This window comes from Myotis yumanensis, unplaced genomic scaffold (genome assembly GCF_028538775.1).
Source record: "Myotis yumanensis isolate MYYU_CA2020_CCGP unplaced genomic scaffold, mMyoYum1.0.hap1 SCAF_4, whole genome shotgun sequence".
Lineage (NCBI taxonomy): Eukaryota > Metazoa > Chordata > Mammalia > Chiroptera > Vespertilionidae > Myotis > Myotis yumanensis.
Window position 1 is genome coordinate 64115555 of NW_027223755.1, and position 22352 is coordinate 64137906.

General features: G+C 36.5%; 1 protein-coding gene across 4 annotated transcripts in view; it reads right to left on the reverse strand.

Moving 5' to 3' along the window:
* Window positions 1-22352, reverse strand: part of TMEM232 (transmembrane protein 232) — a 171610-nt gene that overhangs the window by 47659 nt on the left and 101599 nt on the right. The window contains exon 13 of one of the 4 annotated variants that reach the window (XM_070412433.1): window positions 4852-4943. The exons of the other annotated variants lie outside the window; for them this stretch is intronic. Coding sequence (XP_070268534.1) covers window positions 4874-4943 — 70 coding nt within the window. The 3' untranslated portion in view covers window positions 4852-4873. Of the gene's footprint in view, window positions 1-4851; window positions 4944-22352 lie in introns of those variants that run through there. 4 annotated transcript variants of the gene reach the window in all.

The window sequence follows — 22352 nt, forward strand, 5'->3', positions numbered from 1 at the left end:
ATCTCAACTTTGCTAGCATTTTCCAGATGTTATTCTTACTGCACTTTTGGACATCCTGATATTACTTCATGGATGGCCCAAGGGATATATGTGCTTGATGATTTGCATTTTTATGGAAAATAGTAACTTTTTCAGTTACCTTACTTCTTGTATTTTAAAGATTAAACTTTTACTTTTCAGATTTGTTGGCCTAGTAGCACGAAGAGACAGAGAATGATAACATACATGGTCTTGGGAATACAAAATTCATTTACTTTAAGACAGTCAACAAAAAAGGACAAGAAGGTATGTGAAATCAGACCTGCCTTTGGGAATAATAAGTTAACTGTATTAGTTTGGCTCCATTTAAAAAAATTGGAAAGGTTCTCAAAGCAAACCTGATGCCCGTGTTAGATATTCAAGAAAATAGAGGTATTTCCAAATGAAACACAATTCTAAACACATTTAATGAGATGCATTCAACTATTTTATTATTATTTTCCACAGAAGAAAGCAAGCAATAGGTTTCAATTTTCTATTGGGAATAATGCTTTGTTTGGCTTCAATGGTTGAGCTTCCTTCCATAGGAAGCCCCAAACTATCTTGTACAATGAGTCTTTGTTGTATTATAATAATGCTTAGAAATATGGAATGATGCTCCAGTCAAATGGTATCAGTTGTTATTCAGAAATCATTACTCAAAGTAACAAAGCTAGTTTTGTAAATGCATAGTAAAGCATTCTGAGGAGTTCAACTTTCTTTGTAGCATCGTGGCTTTTTGCTCAAATAATTATATTTAATTATTATGTTTTGCTTCTCAGCAAGTTGAAATGTGGAACTATAATATTAACAAGACTATTACACAAACCTTTTTGGGTACGTCAGTCATGCAGTACCTCAGTTGTTATATTAACTATTAGTTTCTTAAGAAAACCAACCTCCTGCTAGTCAGAAACCTCTATTTCCCCTCAATCCAAAAGTTGTTTCCCAAAATGTCTGTTTTTTTGATAAACTGCCTACAAGATTACAATAATTTCATAATGATGATAAACCACTATCAATTTACTAAATCCACATACATCAATTGAATTGATTAAACTTACATCTCATTTTGTATAATAGAAATACAATCACTGCAATAAAACATTGTTGTGGAATTAATGTCTTCCTACACTGAAAATATAAGTCTTGCCTTTGGCTTGGTATTTTATGAAGCAGCAGGAGACCATTATCCAGTGACAACACTTTATTTTATTGACATCTCAAATATATTCTTAATGTCCTTTATATTTATGTTCAGTTTAGAATGAGAGGATTAGAATAGGTGTTATTATAGTGGAAAGGCATTCATTATTACATTCTGAATAGTATTACCATGTGACCTGTCTCAGCCTTAAGAATCTCTTGGGAAGCATTGCATCTTTTATCCGTACACATTCACAGCAAAGCTGACTGTATTCCATGCTATGAAATTTTCCTGTGTTGATCACCAACATTGACCCAGTTTTGTTGCTATATCATGCCCACTTTAATTTACATACTATGGAAATTACTCTGATCACTAAATGTTTACAAAACATTTTTTAAAAATTATCTAACTTTAAGCCAAAATAGTAACCATAAATTCAAATTCTTACTTCACTTTAAAATATATTTCTTCCTTTCATTTTGAAATCACTGCCCTCAGCACTTTTCCACACTCTGAATTCTAAGGATTTCCCTATGCATGTAAAATACAGAATTGCAATATTATCCTTATAACTCAAACTAAGAGAAACATAACTTCATTTGAAATATCTAGGCAAATAAGGCCATTTTGGGCTTAGATTATCTAGTTCTTTATCACATTTTGCATATATATATATATATATATATATATATATATATATGCAAATAAGGGATAAAGTATACAAAACCAGATTCTTAAATGTGACGTGAAAGACAGAATAAGAAACTATGAAAATTCATCTGTGGGCATCAATGTTGAAAGTCTGTATGCACAGCAAGGAAAATTAACACAGTTTTAAGATAGTACTATAGGACAACATTTTTAATGTATTGAGTTTTTAAGGTGCCAAAGTTGCCTTGTTTGTGTTACACCACTGCTATAATCACAACTCAGCTAGCTATTGAAATGCTAAGTAGTGTTTGTCTGTACATTATTGTAGAAGTAGAAGTGTTTTGATTAAGAGCAGATGAAGACATTGATTTTTTTTCTCTTTCTTTGTGGTTTAAGCATAAGGTAGTAAAAAGTCATGGATTGGTTTCTTTGGCTGAGACTTAAAGTGTTTATGTAAAAATTCTTTAAACTCCTTAAATTCTATAAAATTCTTTAAATATGAAAGTTCTTTAAAAAGTTGTTGGCTGGCTCCAATATACCATGGCCAGTTATATAGTAGTAGTTTTGTGACTTCTCTTTTCCCCTAAAATATCCAAGAACTCACGAATCAGAGCAAATAATGACTTTAAGATCTGAGGTCCTAATTTCATTAATTTTTGCTTTGTTTTGTTTTTGCCTATCTGCTCTTGTCAAAATACATTTAGATATAATCTGTAATAGAGATAGGAAAATACTGTCTTTTAGCATATACCCTAGATCAGGGGTCCTCAAACTTTTTAAACAGGGGGCCAGTTCACTGTCCCTCAGACCGTTGGAGGGCCGGATTATATTTAAAAAAAAAAAAAACTATGAACAAATTCCTATTCACACTGCACATATCTTATTTTGACGTAAAAAAACAAAACGGGAACAAATACAATATTTGTATTTGCATGTGGCCCACGGGCCATAGTTTGAGGACCCCTGCCCTAGATATTTTCCTCTATGATGACTCATATAAATTATAACAAATACATAAAAAGTAGTGTATACCATCCCTAAGTGTACAACCTGTTAAATTATCATGATGTAAATAAATTCAATTAAACAGTACCCATATCAAGAAATAAATATTGCCAAAAATTACCTTTATCCTACAATTTAATACTACAGATTAGTTGTGATTCTTTTTGAAGTTTAGATAAATGGCATTACAAAGCACATAATCTTTTGTATCTTGATTATTTAGCTCAACAGTATTTTGCATATAAATATAGTTTATTCATTTGCATTACACAACATTTGATGACTATATCACAGTATATTTGATCTATCAGTGCAGATTCTGTATTTTATAGATGTTCACTAGTTTTTCCCTATAGTATCTTTTTGTGGTGATTGTTTATTAAATGCATAATTTTCAAAACATAGTTGTTTTAGTGTCTGCTAAGGCACTACTAACAACAACTTACTTTCTGTGGATGGTTAAATGCTCTTACCCCAAGTGCAATACATTTTGTAAAGAATTCACTTCAATCAATACCCACATGTACCAGGCATGTATTGTACACATATTCAATTCAACATAACATTTAAAATGCATATTTTTTCTGGTGAGAGGAAAAATATATAATCCTAATGTTCTTCCCTAAATCTATTTTATTTATAGTATTAATATGATGTTATTTTCAAATTTTTACTTTAGACAGTCATCCTTGAAATAGCTATTCATTATTTTTGTATTGTTTGTCTTTTAACTCTCAGGGATATTTACAGTGTGTTTCACATCCTATAAAATAAAAGTTGGAAGTTATAGTTATGTAAGAGCAGTCTACTTCAGTGTTACTTAAATAAATAGCAATGATCATTTCAGCATGGCTCAGTGGTTAAGTGTTGAGCTATGAGTCAGGAAGTCATGGTTCAATTCCCAGTCAGGGCACATGCCCAGGTTGTGGACTTGATCCCCAGTGTGGGACATGCAGGAGGCAGCCGATCAGTGATTCTCTTTCATCTTTGATGTTTCTATCACTCTCTCTCTCTCTCCCTCTCCCTTCCTCTCTGAAATCAATAAAAATATATTAAAATAAATAAAATAAAATAAATAGCAATGGAAGAAAAAAAACCCACAATCCTCTCTATATTCTCCATAAAAAATATCATCTTTAGAGATTAAGAAATGAGTTACCATTTCCTTTTTTAATAGTCAACTCTTACTTAAATAGCCTCACAATATATTTTCATTATCTGCTATTCATATCCAAATGCAAGCCTCTAAGCAACTCACCTTATCAATGAAAAAGAATTTACAGATATTTCTCCCTCGAAAAATAATTAGAGATAATGAAAATGATGAATAGGTGTGTAAAAGAATTCTTTAAACTGGACAAAATTTCCTAAGTAATATATTCAACCTCATTAAAATTAGGAACTTATATCAGCATAAAATAGCATAACAAGTATAGAAAAGCAGACTACAATTTAATCAATAAAATGAATAAACTAAAGAAAAATGGAGATGCCAAGATAGCTATGGAGTAGGTGGAAACTACACGCATCTCCTCCGATGCCAAACCGGAATTATAGCTAAATTATAGAGCACTCAACCTGAATATCCAAATGAAGGACAGCTGAATAGGAGTATTATAATCAAGGATTTATAGAAGCTACATGAAGACTGGTAAGAAAGGCAAAGATGCAGAGAGGGCTTGCCCCTGCACTCATGTGTAGCAGCTGAGGAATACCTCAGCTGCAGAAGTCACTTCTGAAGAGCATGGGGTTTCAACCCCAGGCTGGGATCCCCAAGGTGGAGCACCAGGGCCCAGAAAAGAAGCCTGCATAGCATCTGGCAGTGAAATTCAGTAGGGACTTCATCCGCCTAAAAGAGGAGGGAGTCTGCCAGAAACCCAGGCACTTTCTTAAAAGGCCAAAGCACAAAAACTTGTTCTTGACACTGACCCAAGGCTCTGGTAGAGGGAAGGCAAGCCAGGACTATGGGAGTCCTTAAGAGATCTCAGTGGCATGGCCCTGAGAAGAGATCTGGAGGGCCAGCCACTGAGTCCCTATCCCACACCGCACTCAGGGGCCATCTTCCCAGGGTCCAGCACTCCTGCTCTTACAGCACCAGCCTGGGAGTACACTCGATTTCCTAAAATAAAATAAAAGTTTGACAGTAGTAAATGTTCGTGAGGATGTAACCCTTATATTAATTAGAACCAAAATGAAAGTGAGCTGATCATTTTGAGACACTGAAGGACTCTATTATTATAAATTAAAGCAAATAAATAATATTGAATAAAAAAAAACACATGAATTCTTCCTTTCCTAGTTAAAAAACCACTGAGCTAAAAGTATAATAGGGACAAAGATATAATGGACTTAAACATTTTATTCATAGAGAAGTTTACCATTTCTATATTATTTTTCAAGTTAGATATAATATTTTGTAATATAATTTTATGATTTCTTAGTAAAATTGTATTTAAATCACAACATTACAACAAAAAGGTTTACTCTCAAAATACTATGGAAACTTGCAGGTTTTGTTTAAACCTTGATAGTCATTTGACAGTTCATTATAGGAAGATTCCATTGTTCATGTGCTAAAAATTAGGTGACTATATTAAAGTTAATTGTGGAGTATAATACTTAAGCTCTTTGGCAATTCAAAATGATAGTGACTGCAGTTTTATTTCATAAAAAGAGTTGCTACTTTTTATAGCAGGCTGTAAACAAAGAAGTAGCAAATAATTTTAATGAATTGAAGCTCGTGAATAACATTACTCATCTAGATTTTTTATTAGAAAAGCATTTGTTTCAGACAAGCAAAGCCTTATGTTTTTATTTCAGTGTTTCCTTATAGAAATTGATTTAGGATGCCATCGTGTGGCACAATGACTATGTTCAAAAGGCAAATGCATACTAGAGTAGTATATGTATCTATTAGAGTAATGCTACAGTTTCCTCAAAATGTATTTCTGCTTAAGAATCTATAAGAGAATAGATAGCTCAGATGAGAGGAGAAATTCTGTTCTTTAACAACTAGGACACCTCCTTGTCTGTAAAGGGAAATAGATACAATTAAATCAAAGTTTTGGAAACAACAGAGAGGCTGACTCATAATCTTCCCCATTAAAAAATTCCCCATTGAATGAGGTCATAAAATACTCCCAATTTCAGGGAAAGATATTTTATTTTATCTTTTTGGCTTCAAAGAATATAATTTTATTTTACTCAACTACTCCAGAAAGAAGAAAAAACAAAGAGGTAGAAACTTTTGATATTGAATGGAAAATTACCGCGGCCTAAATCCATGAGTACTGTTGTCTCATGGAAAGAGAAACAGAGAGGAGGTTTGAATTCCTGAGATATGGCCATTAGCTTTCTGATTGATCAATGGTTGTCATTTAACTTATTGAACTTTGGTGTCCTCATCTCTCAAATAAAAGGTTTGGGTAGGATACATCTATGATCTCCTTTAAGTCAATAATCTTCCTACAGTTTCACCTTCCCTCACACTTTAAAAAGCCTTATGTACTAATACCAATAAAAGAAAATTGAAACCCTATAGGAGAAATAAAGATGCTGAGAATTGAATACACAGTGTGAAAGGCAATAAAATTAAGATATATACAATTTTACAGATTTCACAGAAGGGGAAGATGGACAACTAAGACTGAATGACTCTCAGCAGCTTTATGGGAATGTAAAACTTGAACTGAGCATAGAAAACCAGGATTTGCATGAGGGAGTATTCTAAGTGAGTGAGGGAGAATGAGAAATGCAAGAAGAGCCAACAGTGGAATCAAGGGAGCAATTAAAGAGACAGAGACTCTGTACACTACTTGCTATAGACAGAATGTTTGTTTCTTCAAAATTCATATATTGAAACCTAATCCCCAATGTGATGAAATTTGGAGATGGGACCTTTGGGATGTTGTTGGTCATAAGGGCAGAGCACTCAAGAATGGGATTTGTGTTCATATAAAAGAGACCCCAGAGACCGTGAGGATGCAGCCAGAAGGTGGCTGGCTATGATCCAGGAAGCAGCCCTCACTAGACACCAAATCTGCCAGCACCTTGACCTTGGACTTCCCAGCTTCCTGAACTATGAGAAATAAATGTTTGTTGTTTAAGCCACCCAGTCTATGGTATTCCACTGTTGCACCCCAAACTGACTAAGACACTAATCAACTGTATTTGATTTGACTTAAGAATGCTTTAATAATCAGGACATTTCACATAGAAATTCTTATTTTCAGCTCCTCCTATATATAGGAATTCTGGCAGCAATGGCCCATAGATCCCTATGTGGCAAAAGCTGATGAGGTTGACCTTTTACATCATACATACTTTCTCCAATCCTCCTCATTCTCCAGAACTCTCTAATGTTTCCCCATGCTGACCTACTCTACACACTTCTGTTATTTGGCTAGGCTTGCAGGCATTAATTCATCTGAGTATGCACCTCCTGGATATAGAGTCATATAAAGCCAAGTTGGAGCAAATGAGAACAGGAGACAGAAAATAAGTGAAGAGACTGGGTACTTTCATTGTCTAAAAGACAGTTTAAACACATCTATTCTATGAAACTTAAGTTAAAGACTCTTGAACTAAGCATGGAAAATTATGTGGGATATATATAAAAGCATCTCCAAATCTGAAAGTTTTTGTACTCCCTAATCATATACTTATAAAATGAATTTTATATTAAAGCAAAAATAAAACAATAATGTCTGCTTTACTCAATAAACTGTGTCCCATAGCCACGTCATGTGATTCGACATAAGAATACAGAAGTTGATGATAAAATTGATTTTTTAAAAGGCTGTTCATCTCTCTGCACATAGTTTGTTCATATCTAGATCATTTGACTTGCTAAGTTCTGTGAGACTCAGAATCTTCCACAGGTTTTTCATAAGGGGAGCTTTAATATTAAAAAAATAATCATTTTTCCAATTCCAGTTCTGGGAATAACAAAGTAGTCTAATTTAAATTACCCTCCCTGAGGTGACAATCATAAACTAGATAAAATATAAAATCCAAATACTTAATGGAACTGGACAGCAACCAAAAGCAGGCAAACTGAAGGCAGTTGAACTGAAGATAATGAAACTGGGTGATATACAAATTTATGTAACTTCTCTTGAGGGCATACTCCAGTCTTCCCAAATTCAGAATGGCTACTGTTCATGCAAAAACTTTGAAGCATATCACCGTAGGTCTCAGAGGATAGAGTTTAAGGCTTCTGGAATGGCTGGAAATTAATAGAGAAAATCTCAGAAAGCATGGCACTCTAAGGAACAAAGCCTGAAAATCTGTACATGAATCACCTTTAATCCTGGGATGTCCTGTGAACTGAACACAAGACTAAAGAGAAGAGTGAAAAACAGCAGCAGGAAGGCTATGGGCTGAGCAGAAATGTCATCTGTTGACCACTGCAGGAAAGAGAGTTTAGGATTTACATGCTGCTAGGTCTGAGCAGCTTGTCCAAACTGTTAGCTGGCCATTAAATTCCAAAAAAATATATATATATACGTTAAGAGTAAAGAATATGTTCCAGGATTAAAGAATTTTCCCTAAGATGACAGCTAAACTGAAACAGATCTTCTTAATAAAGTGAAAACCAAACCTCCACAAGTTAAAGATAATGAGCCAACAATTAAATTGCTGACACTAACAAAATCAAAACTTTTGACAGGATTCTACCAGAATTCAGAGTCTCTACAATGTTTCTACATTTTGTATGAAGCAGTATAATACTAATGAGACTTTGAAAGTTGAAGATGCATACTCTAATAACTTAAACAACCATTGACTAATATAAAATAAAATAGAAGGGTTGCAACAAAAAGGCCAATACATGATATAAAATGGAATAGTAAAACATATTACACTAATCCAAAAAGGTCAGAAACAGAGGAGAAAAGATGCAAACATAGAGAACAAACAAGAATTGGTAGCTCTGAATTTATTCATGTCAATTTTAAATTTAAGTGGATGAAGAATTCCAATGAAAAGACAAAAAATATAAAACTCATTTTTTTAACAAAAAGACCTAACCATATGTTGTTTATAAGAGATATATTTTAAATTTAAAAATACAAATAAGGTTAAAGGAAAAGAGTGGGGAAAATATACAAGTACATATCATGAAAAGGTAAGCATTAAAAAATAGTTTGGAAATATTAATATCAGATCAGGTAGCTGTTCAGACAATGGAGATTAACCAGAATTAAAGAGAATAATTCAAAATATTAAAAGGCTCAATTTCTCAGGAAACATTAAAAGGGTAACTGTGTACTTAATAGGAGAGATTCAATAAATATAAAGCTAACTCTGACAGGGTAATATAGTCAAATCTACACTTATAGCTGGGGATTCTTACATCTCTATCTTATAGTAGATACAACTAAAAAATAGTTTAAAAATTAGTAAAGATAGAGAAGAGTTTTATTATTCTTTTAACCACGGTGAGCTAATTTGACATTTATAGAACACTATACACAAGGACAGAATGCATATTTTCAAGTGCATCCAGACATTCACTAATATAGACCAAATGCTCAATCATAAAAAGTATCACTGTATTTTTTAAAATTGATATTTTACAAAGTATGACCTCTGATAACAGTGGGATTACATTTTACGTGAATAAAAAATTATAGCTATAAATCCCCTACATATTTGTAAATTTAAAAGTATATTATAAAGAACCATGATTTAAAGAAGTTACAGGTCCAATAAGAAAATATTTTGCACTCGGTTAAAATGAAAATACAAAATCTCATTAGGGGGACATTTGTAGCTTTGAAGATATACCTTAGTAGAGAATAACAGTAAAATCAATGCTCTAAGCTTCTACCTTAAAAGGCTAAAAAAAAGACAAAGTATATCTAAAGTAAATAGAAAAAAAAAGAAACAACAACTATGGTACAATGACACCAAATCCAAATGGATAGTCACAATAAGTACTTTGTAAGATAAAGTCAAGGCTGGAGTTGAGGATAGCAGACTCACCGCTGCATCTTGGGGCAGAAAAAAACCACTTGGGAAGCTGAAATCTTCAGAAAAATCATGCTGTGAAAGTGCAAGGCTTTCTGGATATATAAATAGTTCTGGACATATGAATAATTCTGGGCATACAAATAGCTCCAGACATATAAATAGCTTTAGACGTATGAATAGTTTTAGACATATAAACAGTTCTTCCATGATACAAAGAACTTTGAACATTTTTGTAAATCCTGATAAACTCATCAAAATACAAGATATGTAATGGTGCAGTTTGTTTGCAAATCATTTATTCGCCTGTTGTATAGGGACAATAATTTTATTTCTTGAATAATTATACTCAATATATCCCACTAAAATGTTTCCTTCAAAGAAAGTGACATTGCTCCCATTGTTTCCAGGGCTCTTGCAAGCATAAATGGGTGTTATAAGTGGTCTGGACACCTTTTACCTGCTTGCAATGTAATAGGGGGGGAAATCTGCCTTCTGTTGCACTGTGCTACACCAAAGAGGAATGCTGAAGAACCAGTTGAGCTAACAATAAATCATAATCTAAAGTGATAAACTCTTTGAAGACAAAATACTGACATCTCAGCTATTAATTAGCTTCTGTTTATAAAGGAATTGCAAGAGAGAAGTAAAGTGTAAATACTCGTTAGGTGTGTTATAATTAATTATTATACATCTCATCTTTGTGATAATGCTATATAACCCTTAAATTATGATGACATTTTGAGTATAATCAAAGATAAATGTTTTTCAGGAAGAGGATATAACTTTTATTAATTTTAATCTTGGTAAATTAAGAGATAAAAATTTTTGAGTGCCCACATTATAAAATTATAGGATAACTTTTCATGAGACAAATTTATTGTAGGCAGGTATAGCCTTAGGATGAATGCAGCATAGGTGACGATTTTGAGGGTTCTCATGGTAGATGTAATTTAAGAAAGGACTTCCAGCCTGCGGGGATGGTGCCTCCACATTCTGGAAGGTGTTCTGGACTCTGCTATACAGGATGAAATATTTCACCTCCAGCCAGATGAACCCGAAGTGGTTCTCATCGAACAGGATGAAGACTCCAGGGAAGCGCTGGGGGTAGGAGAAGCCATGGAAGGTAACCATGTGCACGCCATAAAAACACATCCTGCAGGTTTGGGGGTAGTTCTGGTCTCTTGAGTGCACACCCACAGGCAGAACAAACGGAACAGGCTGCTCCTCCGGAGCTGCAGCCCCAGACTCCCCGACGCTGGGCAGGGCAGGGCTCTGCCAGCCATGGCCCTGGCTTTCCTCAGTCCCATCTTCTTGCTGCTGCTGCTGCTCCCAGATCACCTGCTCGTCAATCTCCTGGACCACGTGGAAGATCTCGCCATCTCGCAGCTGGATGCCGCGCATGAGGTGGATCTCTAATGCTAACGTCTTGGCTATTCCCGTGACCTTCGTGACCCTGGCATACTTCCCATGGAAGCTGAGCATGGCAATCGTTAGGCCGTAGGCATCGTATTTGCCTTGGAAGAGGCCTGGCCTGATGAGGTCGTCCGGGTGGCGTGGCGGGAGGTAGAGGCGGCGGTAGATCAGGCAGTCATACTGCTGTCCGTCCTCCTGCACCAGCACCCGCCCCCGTTCTTCCCAAGGCCGTGTTGGTGAATCCTTTCGGTGGTCTGTCTTGATGCACTGGATGCTGAACCTGTCCTTCTGAATCTGCATGTGGCGGTTGTGGGGCCTGCTGTGGCGGCCTTCCATGCACTCCACTGTGGCTGATGTCCTCTCTGTCAGGCGAATTCTGAACGAGGGCTCGAATTGCATTGGGCCATCCACATGGGTGTTAAGGGAAGGCCTGCACGTCCAACCAGTAATGCATAAGCCATCCACCACGACATTCAGCAGTGTTCTATAGCCATGATCTAGCTGCCACAAACCCAAAATGTGTCTGTATGGGAACATCTTCGCGTAGAGTTCTCGATAAGACATACCGATCATCTTCAGGTCCTGCAAGTTTTCACGAACGCCAAACTCCTCCCGGCAGCGCCGTCTCCAGATGCTGTCGGTGTGCAGGATATGGTGGAATTTGGTGCAGGCCAGGGCCAGGCTGGGCAGGTCCGGGCCGGGGAGCGAGGCGAAGATCTCCACCAGCATCTCCACGGGCAGGTCCTGCAGGGAGCAGCGCGGGGGCGGCGGGGCCAGCATAGTCGCGATTCCTCCACTCCCCGCACAGCGACGTGCTTTCCTGCCGGGGCTGGCTTGCCGTTGGCTGCTGCCGTCTCAGCTGGGCGCTGGCGCTTCTGAGGACACTGACATCCCCGTGAAGAGCCCACGCCGCAGAGGCAAGCGCACTCCTCCTTGTCTCCACAGGTAACAGCCACCACAGCATGGGCTGCCACGCCTCAGCAGGGTTTTAAGCTGGCTCATCCCGCCCTAGATCCAGCCACGCCCCCAGGGCCTAGCCACACCCCCTCAGAGAGGAGCCAATTGTAGGACTTTAAACCCATACCCAGTAACAGTCGCCTCCCTTTCCCAGTGCCCCTCCCTGTCCTCCAGCCCTAGCCCGAGGCTGTCACTAATCTGCTTTCTGTAGGGAGATGCCTCCAGGGATATGCCTATGGGGGTGGGGGCATTTCACATAAATGCAGTAAAAACAAAACAAAAAAAAAAACAAACAAACAACTGTGGTACAACTACACAAAGGAATACTAAGCTGTGGTAAAAAAGAAGGAACTCTTGCCATTTGCAACAGCATGGATGGAACTGGAGAGCATTATGCTAAGTGAAATTAGCCAGTCAGAGAAAGATAAATACCACATGATCTCACTCATTTGTGGATTATAGAGAACAACATAGACTGATGAACAGGGACTGATCCAAAGACAGAGAAACAGCGATCAGACTATTAATCCCCAGAGGGAAAGTAGGGGAGGGTGGGGATAAGGGGAAGAGATCAATCAAAGGACTTGTATGCATGCATATAAGCCAAACCAATGGACATGGACAACAGGGGGATGAAAACATGAGTGGGGGGTGGGGTTGGGGGTTAATGGGGGGATGAGGACACATTTGTAATACCTTAATCAATAAAGAAATTAAAGATTAAAAAAATTAAATTAAATTAAAAAACAAAATAAAGAAAGGCCTTCCAGACCCCAAACAGCCCTACATGACTTAGATAGGTTCCTGGAATTTCCCACATTAAAAAGTCATTTTGTAGGGTCAATAGTTTTGGGGCCTTCAGGAGCCCTCCATGAAATTTTTAGTAACTGTTAGAAGAAAAAAACCCTTAAGACAGTGTAAACTAACATCTCAAAAATCACTCATTGGAACTAGAAAAGTATACAAGAGATAGTTGTAGGGGGAAAGCACTATTAGAAGTATGAAAGAGGTCTATTATATTTAACGTATTTAATTTGCTTAGGCCTAGCTGTATCAAGAATATTTTAGGGAAGTAAAGTTTTGTTTAGTTTAGTTTTTTATGAGCTGTATTAAATTTTTCTACAGCTAGTAGAATAATCTGAAAGCCTAAAGTATAAGAAAAGTGCATGCAATATAAAATAAACTGTAGAAATAAAATCATTATCAAAATGGAAAATGTCCTTGTTTATTGCTTGAAATGTTGTGATAACAGGAAAAGAGATGACTACCACAGATGTGCATGATGTTATTGCCATTGCTGGGATGGTAAATATCATAAGTATAAAAACAAATATTTGCTAGGACATAATTTTTTTCTAAGTCTTGTTTGCATGTGTGAGTGTGTATGTGTGATTCGTTTTTGCTATAAGCTCCCTATGCTAGTAAAGTGTGTGTGTGTGTGTGTGTGTGTGTGTGTATGATTTATAAACAAAAATATGCAAATATCTACATTTTATAAAGCAGCAACTTTAATAGTCTCTTTTAGATTTTTAGTTTAAAAATATCAGTATTGTTTTCATAAATACTATTCTATCCTTATGATTATTCCAACCCCATTGAATGAATTGATCAAATGTTGCCCTCATCAGGCCAGTAAAGATTTACCAGGGAATTTCTGCAGTTGGAAGGGACTGAAACTCTGACCAAATAATGCAGCTGTAGGTACAGACTGAAATTCCAGTCAGTGCTTGAGGAAGGGTAGGTCTCAGCAAGAAACTTATCAACATTTAGTATAAACCTTCAAGACCACTTTTAAATCTTGAAAAAGGGGATAAAAGAATTAGGAGAAATGTCAATTTAATTCAGCCTTCAGCTTCAGACCACGTCTGTTCTCTTTAAAAGGTAAATTGGCTCTGTGCTTCATCTGGTTAAAACCTTCCAATGACTTCCTTTTACACAATAATAAAACCGGAATTCCTTATCTGGATTTACAGTCCTTTGAGGTCTGGCTTGAGTAACAACTTCGCCTCCTCTTACTTTACCCTTACTCACTATTCTTGCAGCCACACTGACCTTTTTAGTTACCACACAGGGTGAGTTCTTCCCTTCCCCTGGGCCTTGCATTCACTGTTCCCTCTGCCTACATTTTTAAAAAAGCACGCTCATTCTCCTGCATCGGGTCTCTGCCTCTAATCACTGAGATCTTTCCTGGCTGTCTAAAGTGGAATCCTCCAACTACTTTCTTCCCTCCCTCCCGCCCCCAACCCCCCAACCCTGGCCCCAAGATGTCTGAAATTAGGAGCTGCTGCACAATGTAGTGAGAAACACATGGGATTTGCAATCAGAAAATTTGGACTTGGGTCATAAGTACTAACTAAATGAACTTAATTCAATTTCTTACCTCTCTGAACATCACATTCTGATACAGAAAATGCAGGCAATAATCATACTGATTCTATAGGGTTATTTTGAGGATCAACTGAGTTAAGGTATAATCACCAAGTGGAAAATGCTAGCAATAACCTCAAAGGACTACATACATCCTCCTTTTCTTCATCCCATGTCTAACACTACTTTCAAATTAGTCAGACTTCATCTGTATCAAAGATATCAATTGCTTTCCATCTTTTTGCCCAGTTAATTTCACTCATGGGATTTTAAGTAATCTGTAATTACCTCATTTGCTTTCTGATTGATCTGACCTCTGTTTTAGATTATAAACTATGTGAAGGTGAGAAGCATATTTATCTGATTTACTAGATCGTTAGTGCTTAGCAAGGTGCCTGATCTACAATAGAGATTCCAGCTATTGTTAGTGTCCTATTAATTCTACCATTATTGCAAGTGTAGCTTCCACAGCTAAACTGTGCTGTCCCAAATGACAATTTGCTTTCTTCTTTTTTGAATCAGGTTAAAACAGTGGATATGGTGAAAAATTTTGAGATATTTTGAAGGTAAATACCACAGGATTGTCTGGTAGATTGAGTGATTGAACATGGAATGTGAGTGAAATAGAGACAAATATGGTTTCAAGGTCTGAGTTAATAGATGAATTTTCCATTTACTGAGAAAATAGTGGAATGGGCAGGTTTGGGTCAGAGAGAACGGAGTTAAACTTTGGATATGTTAAATTTGGGGTCTTGTCAGACTATCAAGATGGAAAAAAAAGTCAGTGGTTGTTTACCTGAGCACAGAATTCAAGGGAAAATTAGGCTCCTAAGGGTCCAACATAAAAATAGGTATCATTGTGAACCTCACTAATTTAAATTGAAAAATTTATACTACTTTTCACCCATCTGCTTCAGACATATACACCCAAAGCCTTATTTGATCAGGTTTACCTATGTTGAATTCTAGAGGTCAAATTTGGTCAAGATCTTTATTCTTCTCAACAAGCCCATTCTTGGAGCCCTATACTTCAAAAATACAGAGCAGGCCCTAAATTTTGCTGCTGAATGCTCAGCAAATGTTCTTATTCACCTTATCTTCTGCTTTAAGAACATTAATCTGCATTGTTGTCAAATGACTATGCATGAAAGAGCTGGTGACTTATTTTAGAGGGAAATGATTCCCTTGAGTCTTCTATACCCAAGGAACTGACCCTTAAAATTGTATAAGAACATTGGATAATTGATCCTTGATATGTGTTGGGGGTTTTTTCTTTCCCTCTCCATTTGTCGTTTGCAAGTCATGCAATGCATTCCTTTGAATATCTTGGCAGTATATAATCAGGCAACTTGTGAGAATGAAACAGGATTTATTATGCATCTATAAATGAAAATAGCTATTATTCTATCTTTAAATATAATAGTCACTTTAGACAGTGCCATTTTAATTCATTGTTGTTTTTGTACTAGTTTTCATCTTATAATGTGGACCTTTTACTATCTTTATTAAAAGTCTCCTTTGAGACGGAGAGCTATAAAAGACCAATCAGGAAAAAAATAAAATATTGAGCACACTTTTTAAAATAGCTGCTTGAGTAGAGGAAAGTTATTCCTTAGAATATTAAAATTCTGGGCCTTTAAATAGAGATGATAATGCTGGAATACAGGAGAGCATAGCTAAAGCATCGAAAATAACACAAAACTTGCTACATAAATTAACTAGACAATTTTCACACAAGAAATCCTAAAGATTTTAGCTCAGAAAAGTTAATAAAATTTTAGTTAATTCCTATCAAGATGCCCTTTGAAAAGACTCTATTTTAACTATTAGAGTATTGCCACATCTCTGAGAATTTGAGGTGTTCAAATATGAAACCATATAGGGAGTAAGGAAATCTTAGGTTCTTATCCAAGGCTGCAATCTTTGCTCCATATCTCCTATGTAACCTTATGAAATCTTACTTTCCTCATGTACAAGAAGGGCATTGGGCCAAATGACTCCTATGGCTTCCATGGAAATGGCTCTTGCAACTGGTGACGACTTTGACTGGTTGGCCTCCTCACAGTTGATCGTGAACTCCACAGCTCTTAGGCAAGAACAAGTCCTAGCAGTGAGCATGGCGGTTAAAAAAGAAAAGGAAGGGAAGCAACATGATCTGCTAACCTGAATTGTTCACAGTGGCCATAGTGGAACATTAGGTCTTCAGTACCCCTTATGTTCTCAAACAGGCATGCTTAGATTCACAAAATTATAGAAAACAGAACTATTCTCCTTTCTTTATTCCATTGAAATGTCTACCAGAATATGAGCAGGGGATGGGAAGTGGTAATGAGGGAAGGAAGAATGAGAGGGACCCAATTAGTACAACTTGCATGATTAAATCAGACTTGCACACCTAATTTCTTAAATTTCTTTATCATTAAAACATAGAAGGTGTGTACTGTTCTGGGCCAGTTTCACCATTAGGGACTCCCTAATAGTAATCTGTTTTTTCTTCCAGCACACTGCCAAATAGTAATCTTTTGTGGTCCCAGTTATATAAGGTCTAGAAATTTATTTTCTACTATACCTTACAGATATCAGTGGGTGTTAAATTAAAAATTTTTTTTTTTTTACCAAACTTAATTATTGTTGTTGTGGCAGCAGTTATGTGTTTCTGTCTTTTAATTTTTTGTACATTTTTGTGTGAAAGCTCTTTTTCCCTCATATTCAGTCTACTTATTTTTTAAAAATCTACTTGAACTTGAATATAATTCTATAGTCCCCAACAAAATATAAATGCAAGTGGGCTGAGAAAACAGTTTTAGAGGTGGTTGTCCACATACTGAAGGGAAAATATGGTAATTAGCACACTGTTGGGACTCACTGAGACAGCCAGATAGGATCATTCAAGTCCTAAAGGGAGTTTCAGGGGTCTGAATTACCCACTTCAGCTGTCTACATCAATCAAATTAACTGCCTTCTTGTCCAATTCTCATTCATGCAGTAACATATAGTCACAATTAAAGGTAAAAGACATGGAATTGCTCTCTGACAGTGAGGCTTATTTAGCAACAGAGTATATGAATACTGAATAATTTCCATTCCTGATAATTAAAACCCTGTTGAGTCATGGTTGGATTAGATGCATCCCTGACCATGGAAAGCAAGAGAAAATGTCATCTTGAGAAACTCCCTTAGTGCTTCCATTTATTTAAATATATTATTTCCTAAATATGTAGTTTTATGTGTATACATCCTCCCCAAAAAACAATTATATATATTTTTATATTTTCCAGACACATTACTACTACCTTGGGTCTGTCACTTTATCATACTCTCGAATAGATCTGACCTACTGGCAACAAAACTCTGAAATGCAGGGTTAAAGGGTTAAAATGACAGCTTACTAAGTCAGGAGTGGAAGAATTTACAGTAATACTACTGGCCAGTCCTATCTGGACTTATGTGTAATATTAATGGATATTCTGGATATTCTAGCATTCAGAATTTGAAGATTTTCATAACATTGAGATTAAATATAGAGTAAAATATGGAATTGAACAAGAGAGAGAAAAGGAAACTTGTAAATTATTTTCTGCTTTTTTTTTTCTTTTCTATGCATGCACTAGCCAGAACCTCTCCCTGCTTGGTATCAGTATGTTTAACATACAGTTGGTTCTTTGACCAGCTATGTTTAGAATTCTGTGACAGCAAGTGCTATGTGATAACTGAGTACAGGTAGGATGAATACAGAAATGTCGGTAGATTTTCCAATATGAAGTAGAGGGTCTTGCTGGTAGATTTTGGGATCCCCAAGCTTGTTCAGTTATTGTTTCCGTCACTTCTTTTGCCATTTCCACTGCTCCCCTACCTCCTCTACAATTTCACAACCACTGATGAGATACATTGGTATGCTGAAAATAAACCTGGAAAGTCTTCAGTCTGAGTTAATCCAATGCATACTTGACCAGTATGCCTCAGAGGCCAATATATAGAATATTAACGCTGGCTGGGTTCTCAAAGTGGGGTTAATTGCCCCACCTAAGCCCATGGGCTGTGTCACTTCACAGGCTCTTCTCTCCCTGCTGGGTATGGAGGTTGTCTGAGTGCCCAGTGGAATTCACTGTCTATTGTCTTTCTTCCTATATTTTATTACAGGGACAGTAGGTAAGCATTATGGGAATAAGACCAATAGGCATTTGGGAATTTGTGAGGATGAGTATGTCAGATTTGTTTTAATGCTTGGCCTTTATAGAGGAACTCCTGAAAATCACTGTTGGCTGCAACATAGCCAAGCAATAAAAGAAGCTAGTGAGCCCAGCTGGTGTTGCTCAGTGGTTGAGCATCAACTAGGAGGTCATGGTGTGATTTACGGTCAGGGCGCATGCCCAGGTTGGGGGCTCGATCCTCAGTAGGAGACATGCAGGAGGCAGCAGATCAAGGATTCTCTCATCATTGATGTTTCTGTCTCTGTCTCCCAATCCCTTCCTCTCTGAAATAAATAAAAATATATTTTAAAAAAAGAAGGTAGTGAAATTATTACACATGACTTTTTTGGGGGGTGTGGGGCTATGGTACACTTATCACTAGCTCTTCTTGCTTAATATCCGTATATTAATGGGTGGTTGACTTGTTAGACAGATGTGCTTAGACTTCTGTGTGACAATACTGGTTTGCTTATAGAAATGTTTTAGTAAAATTACAATGCTAAGGACAGCTTTTTTCCTTTGACTGCTTTATGTAGAAAATAAAACACAGAAAGGGGACCACTCAACATTAGTTCTAGCTCGACAAGACTCAGGTTAGTGAACTATTGTGAACAGCCAAGAATTTAATGACATATCACTTCAGGTATGATAAATGCTTAGCAATTAGTGATCTTATATTACAGTGACAGAGTTGGCACTGAAAGTAGAAGCTGTTCAGAGTGATAAATCGATATGACAATTTATTAAAAATATAAGGCATGATAAGTGTTGGATGTGGATGCACCCTTTTAAAAAGAGGGTGGAAGGTTAAAGAAAAAATCCCAAATGAAAAAAGGATTTAGAATGTGAAAATTGAAGTTTTGGGGGAAAAGACGCATATGAAGCACATGCCAAATATATAAACAAGTGTGCGAAGTTCAGACATGCAGCAGCAATATAGTTTGGAGATAAGGAAGACATGCATGGAGACATGCAGATGTGTCACACAGTTTTTATACATCCTGGTACCATCACTCTTTCTCCTGATGGTATCTTCCATCACGTTCTTCTCCTGGTTATGATATTCCTCACTGGGCTCTATATTGCAAAACACCTGAAGCCTATTAGGCGCACGTTTTGAACTCGCTCTGAGATCTCCAGTTTCACAGCAGCCATTGGCATAAACATTTTCACATAGTCTGGTTTGGGCTGAGTTTTACTTTCTTAAATGAAAATGGAGACATGAAGTAAATAGGGGGCCTAAAAGTGTTATGGGGAGAAGTTAATCCCTTAAGTGCATATCTCTATGCCTTTTTTGTTGGATAGACTGGTAGGAACGATACACTGTGTCATTATTAATGATATCAGTATGTCATTAACAAATCTTTTTAAAAATTGGAAAGGCTAGTAAATTTTTTAAGGCCTGTAAGCTTGTGAAATAACTAGGAAACTTATTGAGTTTTTGCTTCTAAGTGATAATCTGCCCTCATGATTGCTTGGTATTTTGATACATGCAAATGTCTCATTAAAGGATGGAAATTCATTTCTATTGTGTGTACATAGATATACATATATAATATACAGGATACCATACTTCCATCCACTGGATGTTGTCTATGAACTTAGAGAACTCCATGTACTGGTTTGGCAATTTTTCCCCATTAGGCAGACAGATACTAAAATTTCCTTGGAAGTATGCTCTCTGCAATTATTTTGTCACTTGCATTTGTATTTTTTGTGCAATGAGCAGAAAGTACTGACCAGGGATATTCAAAGAAAACGATTCAATAGATTCTTTAGGATAGTCTCCCTTATCTTTCCTTGAATTAACATCTACATACACTTTAAAATTTTAGACACATATTATATTTTATAATTGTCACAAATTTTCTCAAGTTGTTATAAATACTCTTGGATTTTCTCCTATCTATTCAGCTGTTCTTAAGGTTTGGTTTGTTGTTTGTTTTGCTATCATTCTCCTTTTTCCAGACATTGAATAGTGTTTTTCCTTAAAATTCTGCCCATGGCTCACCTCTCACATCATTTGATGTTCTTCACCAAGGCACTGCTGCTTGTGCCCATGACTTCAGTTACCACCTTTATTCAGACTTCTTCCCTGTTGACAGAACTGTGAAACTCACTGCCTACTTGAAATCACCACTTAAAGAACTCAAAAGCACCTTCAAATTCAACATGTCCAAAACCAAACCCACAATCTTCCCCTATCCCCAACCACATCTTCCTCTCCCCCAACTGAATGGCACCACTATTGGCTAGCTGCCTGGAAAAGAGATTCTTCTCTCCTCACCTCCTATCACTTTTTCATATCTAATAATCACCAAATCCTGCTGCTTTTTCTTTCAAATATATGGAATTCACCTGCCTTTTTTCCATTTCTATTGCCACCAGCCATGCTACATTTCAATAGCATCCTATGTACTTTCCATACATAATAAAGCCAGTAATTGCAAGAGTGAAGATGATTATGATATACTAATAATTAGATCATTATTGTACTGATTAATAGGTCAATATATTTATTAAATTACATTTATAATTATGCTATCATATATTTATTAATATAATAATAATTTTGTGCTCATTCTGTGCCTGATACTGGAATAAGCACTTTTAATTGACTACTTCATTAATTTCTCATAAGAACCTAACAAGAAATGTGCTATCATTACCTCATTTTATAGACAAAGCCAATTTGGTTTAGAGAAGTTAAGCAACTTTCCCAAGGTCATTTAGCTAAGGTATTTCACACCTATGATCATGGCACAACCTCAAATATATAAACGTACAAACACCCTTCTCTGTTCACTCCTCTCTCTAATACATAAAACACAATCAGTGCCTTCTAAGATAAAGTTGAAAACCCTGACCACCTCTCCAACCTAATCTCCCTGGGATTAAATGCTCCATGATTTCTTTTACCATGTGATCTTGACACATACTGTGCCCTTCTGTTTAGCATACTTGAGCCCCCCTCCCAAGTTCATGTCTTCATAACACCATATACCGCCTTCCCTCAGAACACATCATTATTTATATACGATGTCACACTCTTTCATAACACTTATCATTGTGGAGACTTAACACATATATTTGTGATTTTCACATGTATTTGTGTGGTTTTAATTAACACCTATCTCAGACACTTGGTTGGGAAGGAAAAGTAACTATTTTTATTCACTATTTTACCTGAGACATTTTATTTCATAGTACCTCACCTTATTTATTTATATTAGGCTCTCAATAAATAATTATATAAATGAATATGGAAAAAAAAGAAAACTGGGTGCAAAGTCCCAAATTATTTTATGGTAGAAAACCAGTATGCTAAAGATAAAAGCAGTAGTTCTGGACAAGAACCATCAATCACACTTGAGCATGGTTTATTTGTCTTTATATTCCTACTGCCTAGCACAGTGCCTGCCCATAGAGATGCTTAGTTAATGCTTACTAAAGGACTAAACCACCTGTAGTAGCGGTTCTGTCTTCTGCCTCTCATTTAAAGCCATAGCAAGAGATGTCCTAGGACAGGCTGGGTTAGTGGAGGAGCAACATTTGCTCTGAAAGGTGGATAGAAAGCACCTGCCCTGGGCACTAAAGTTTTCAAAGAATTCATATGTCTGATC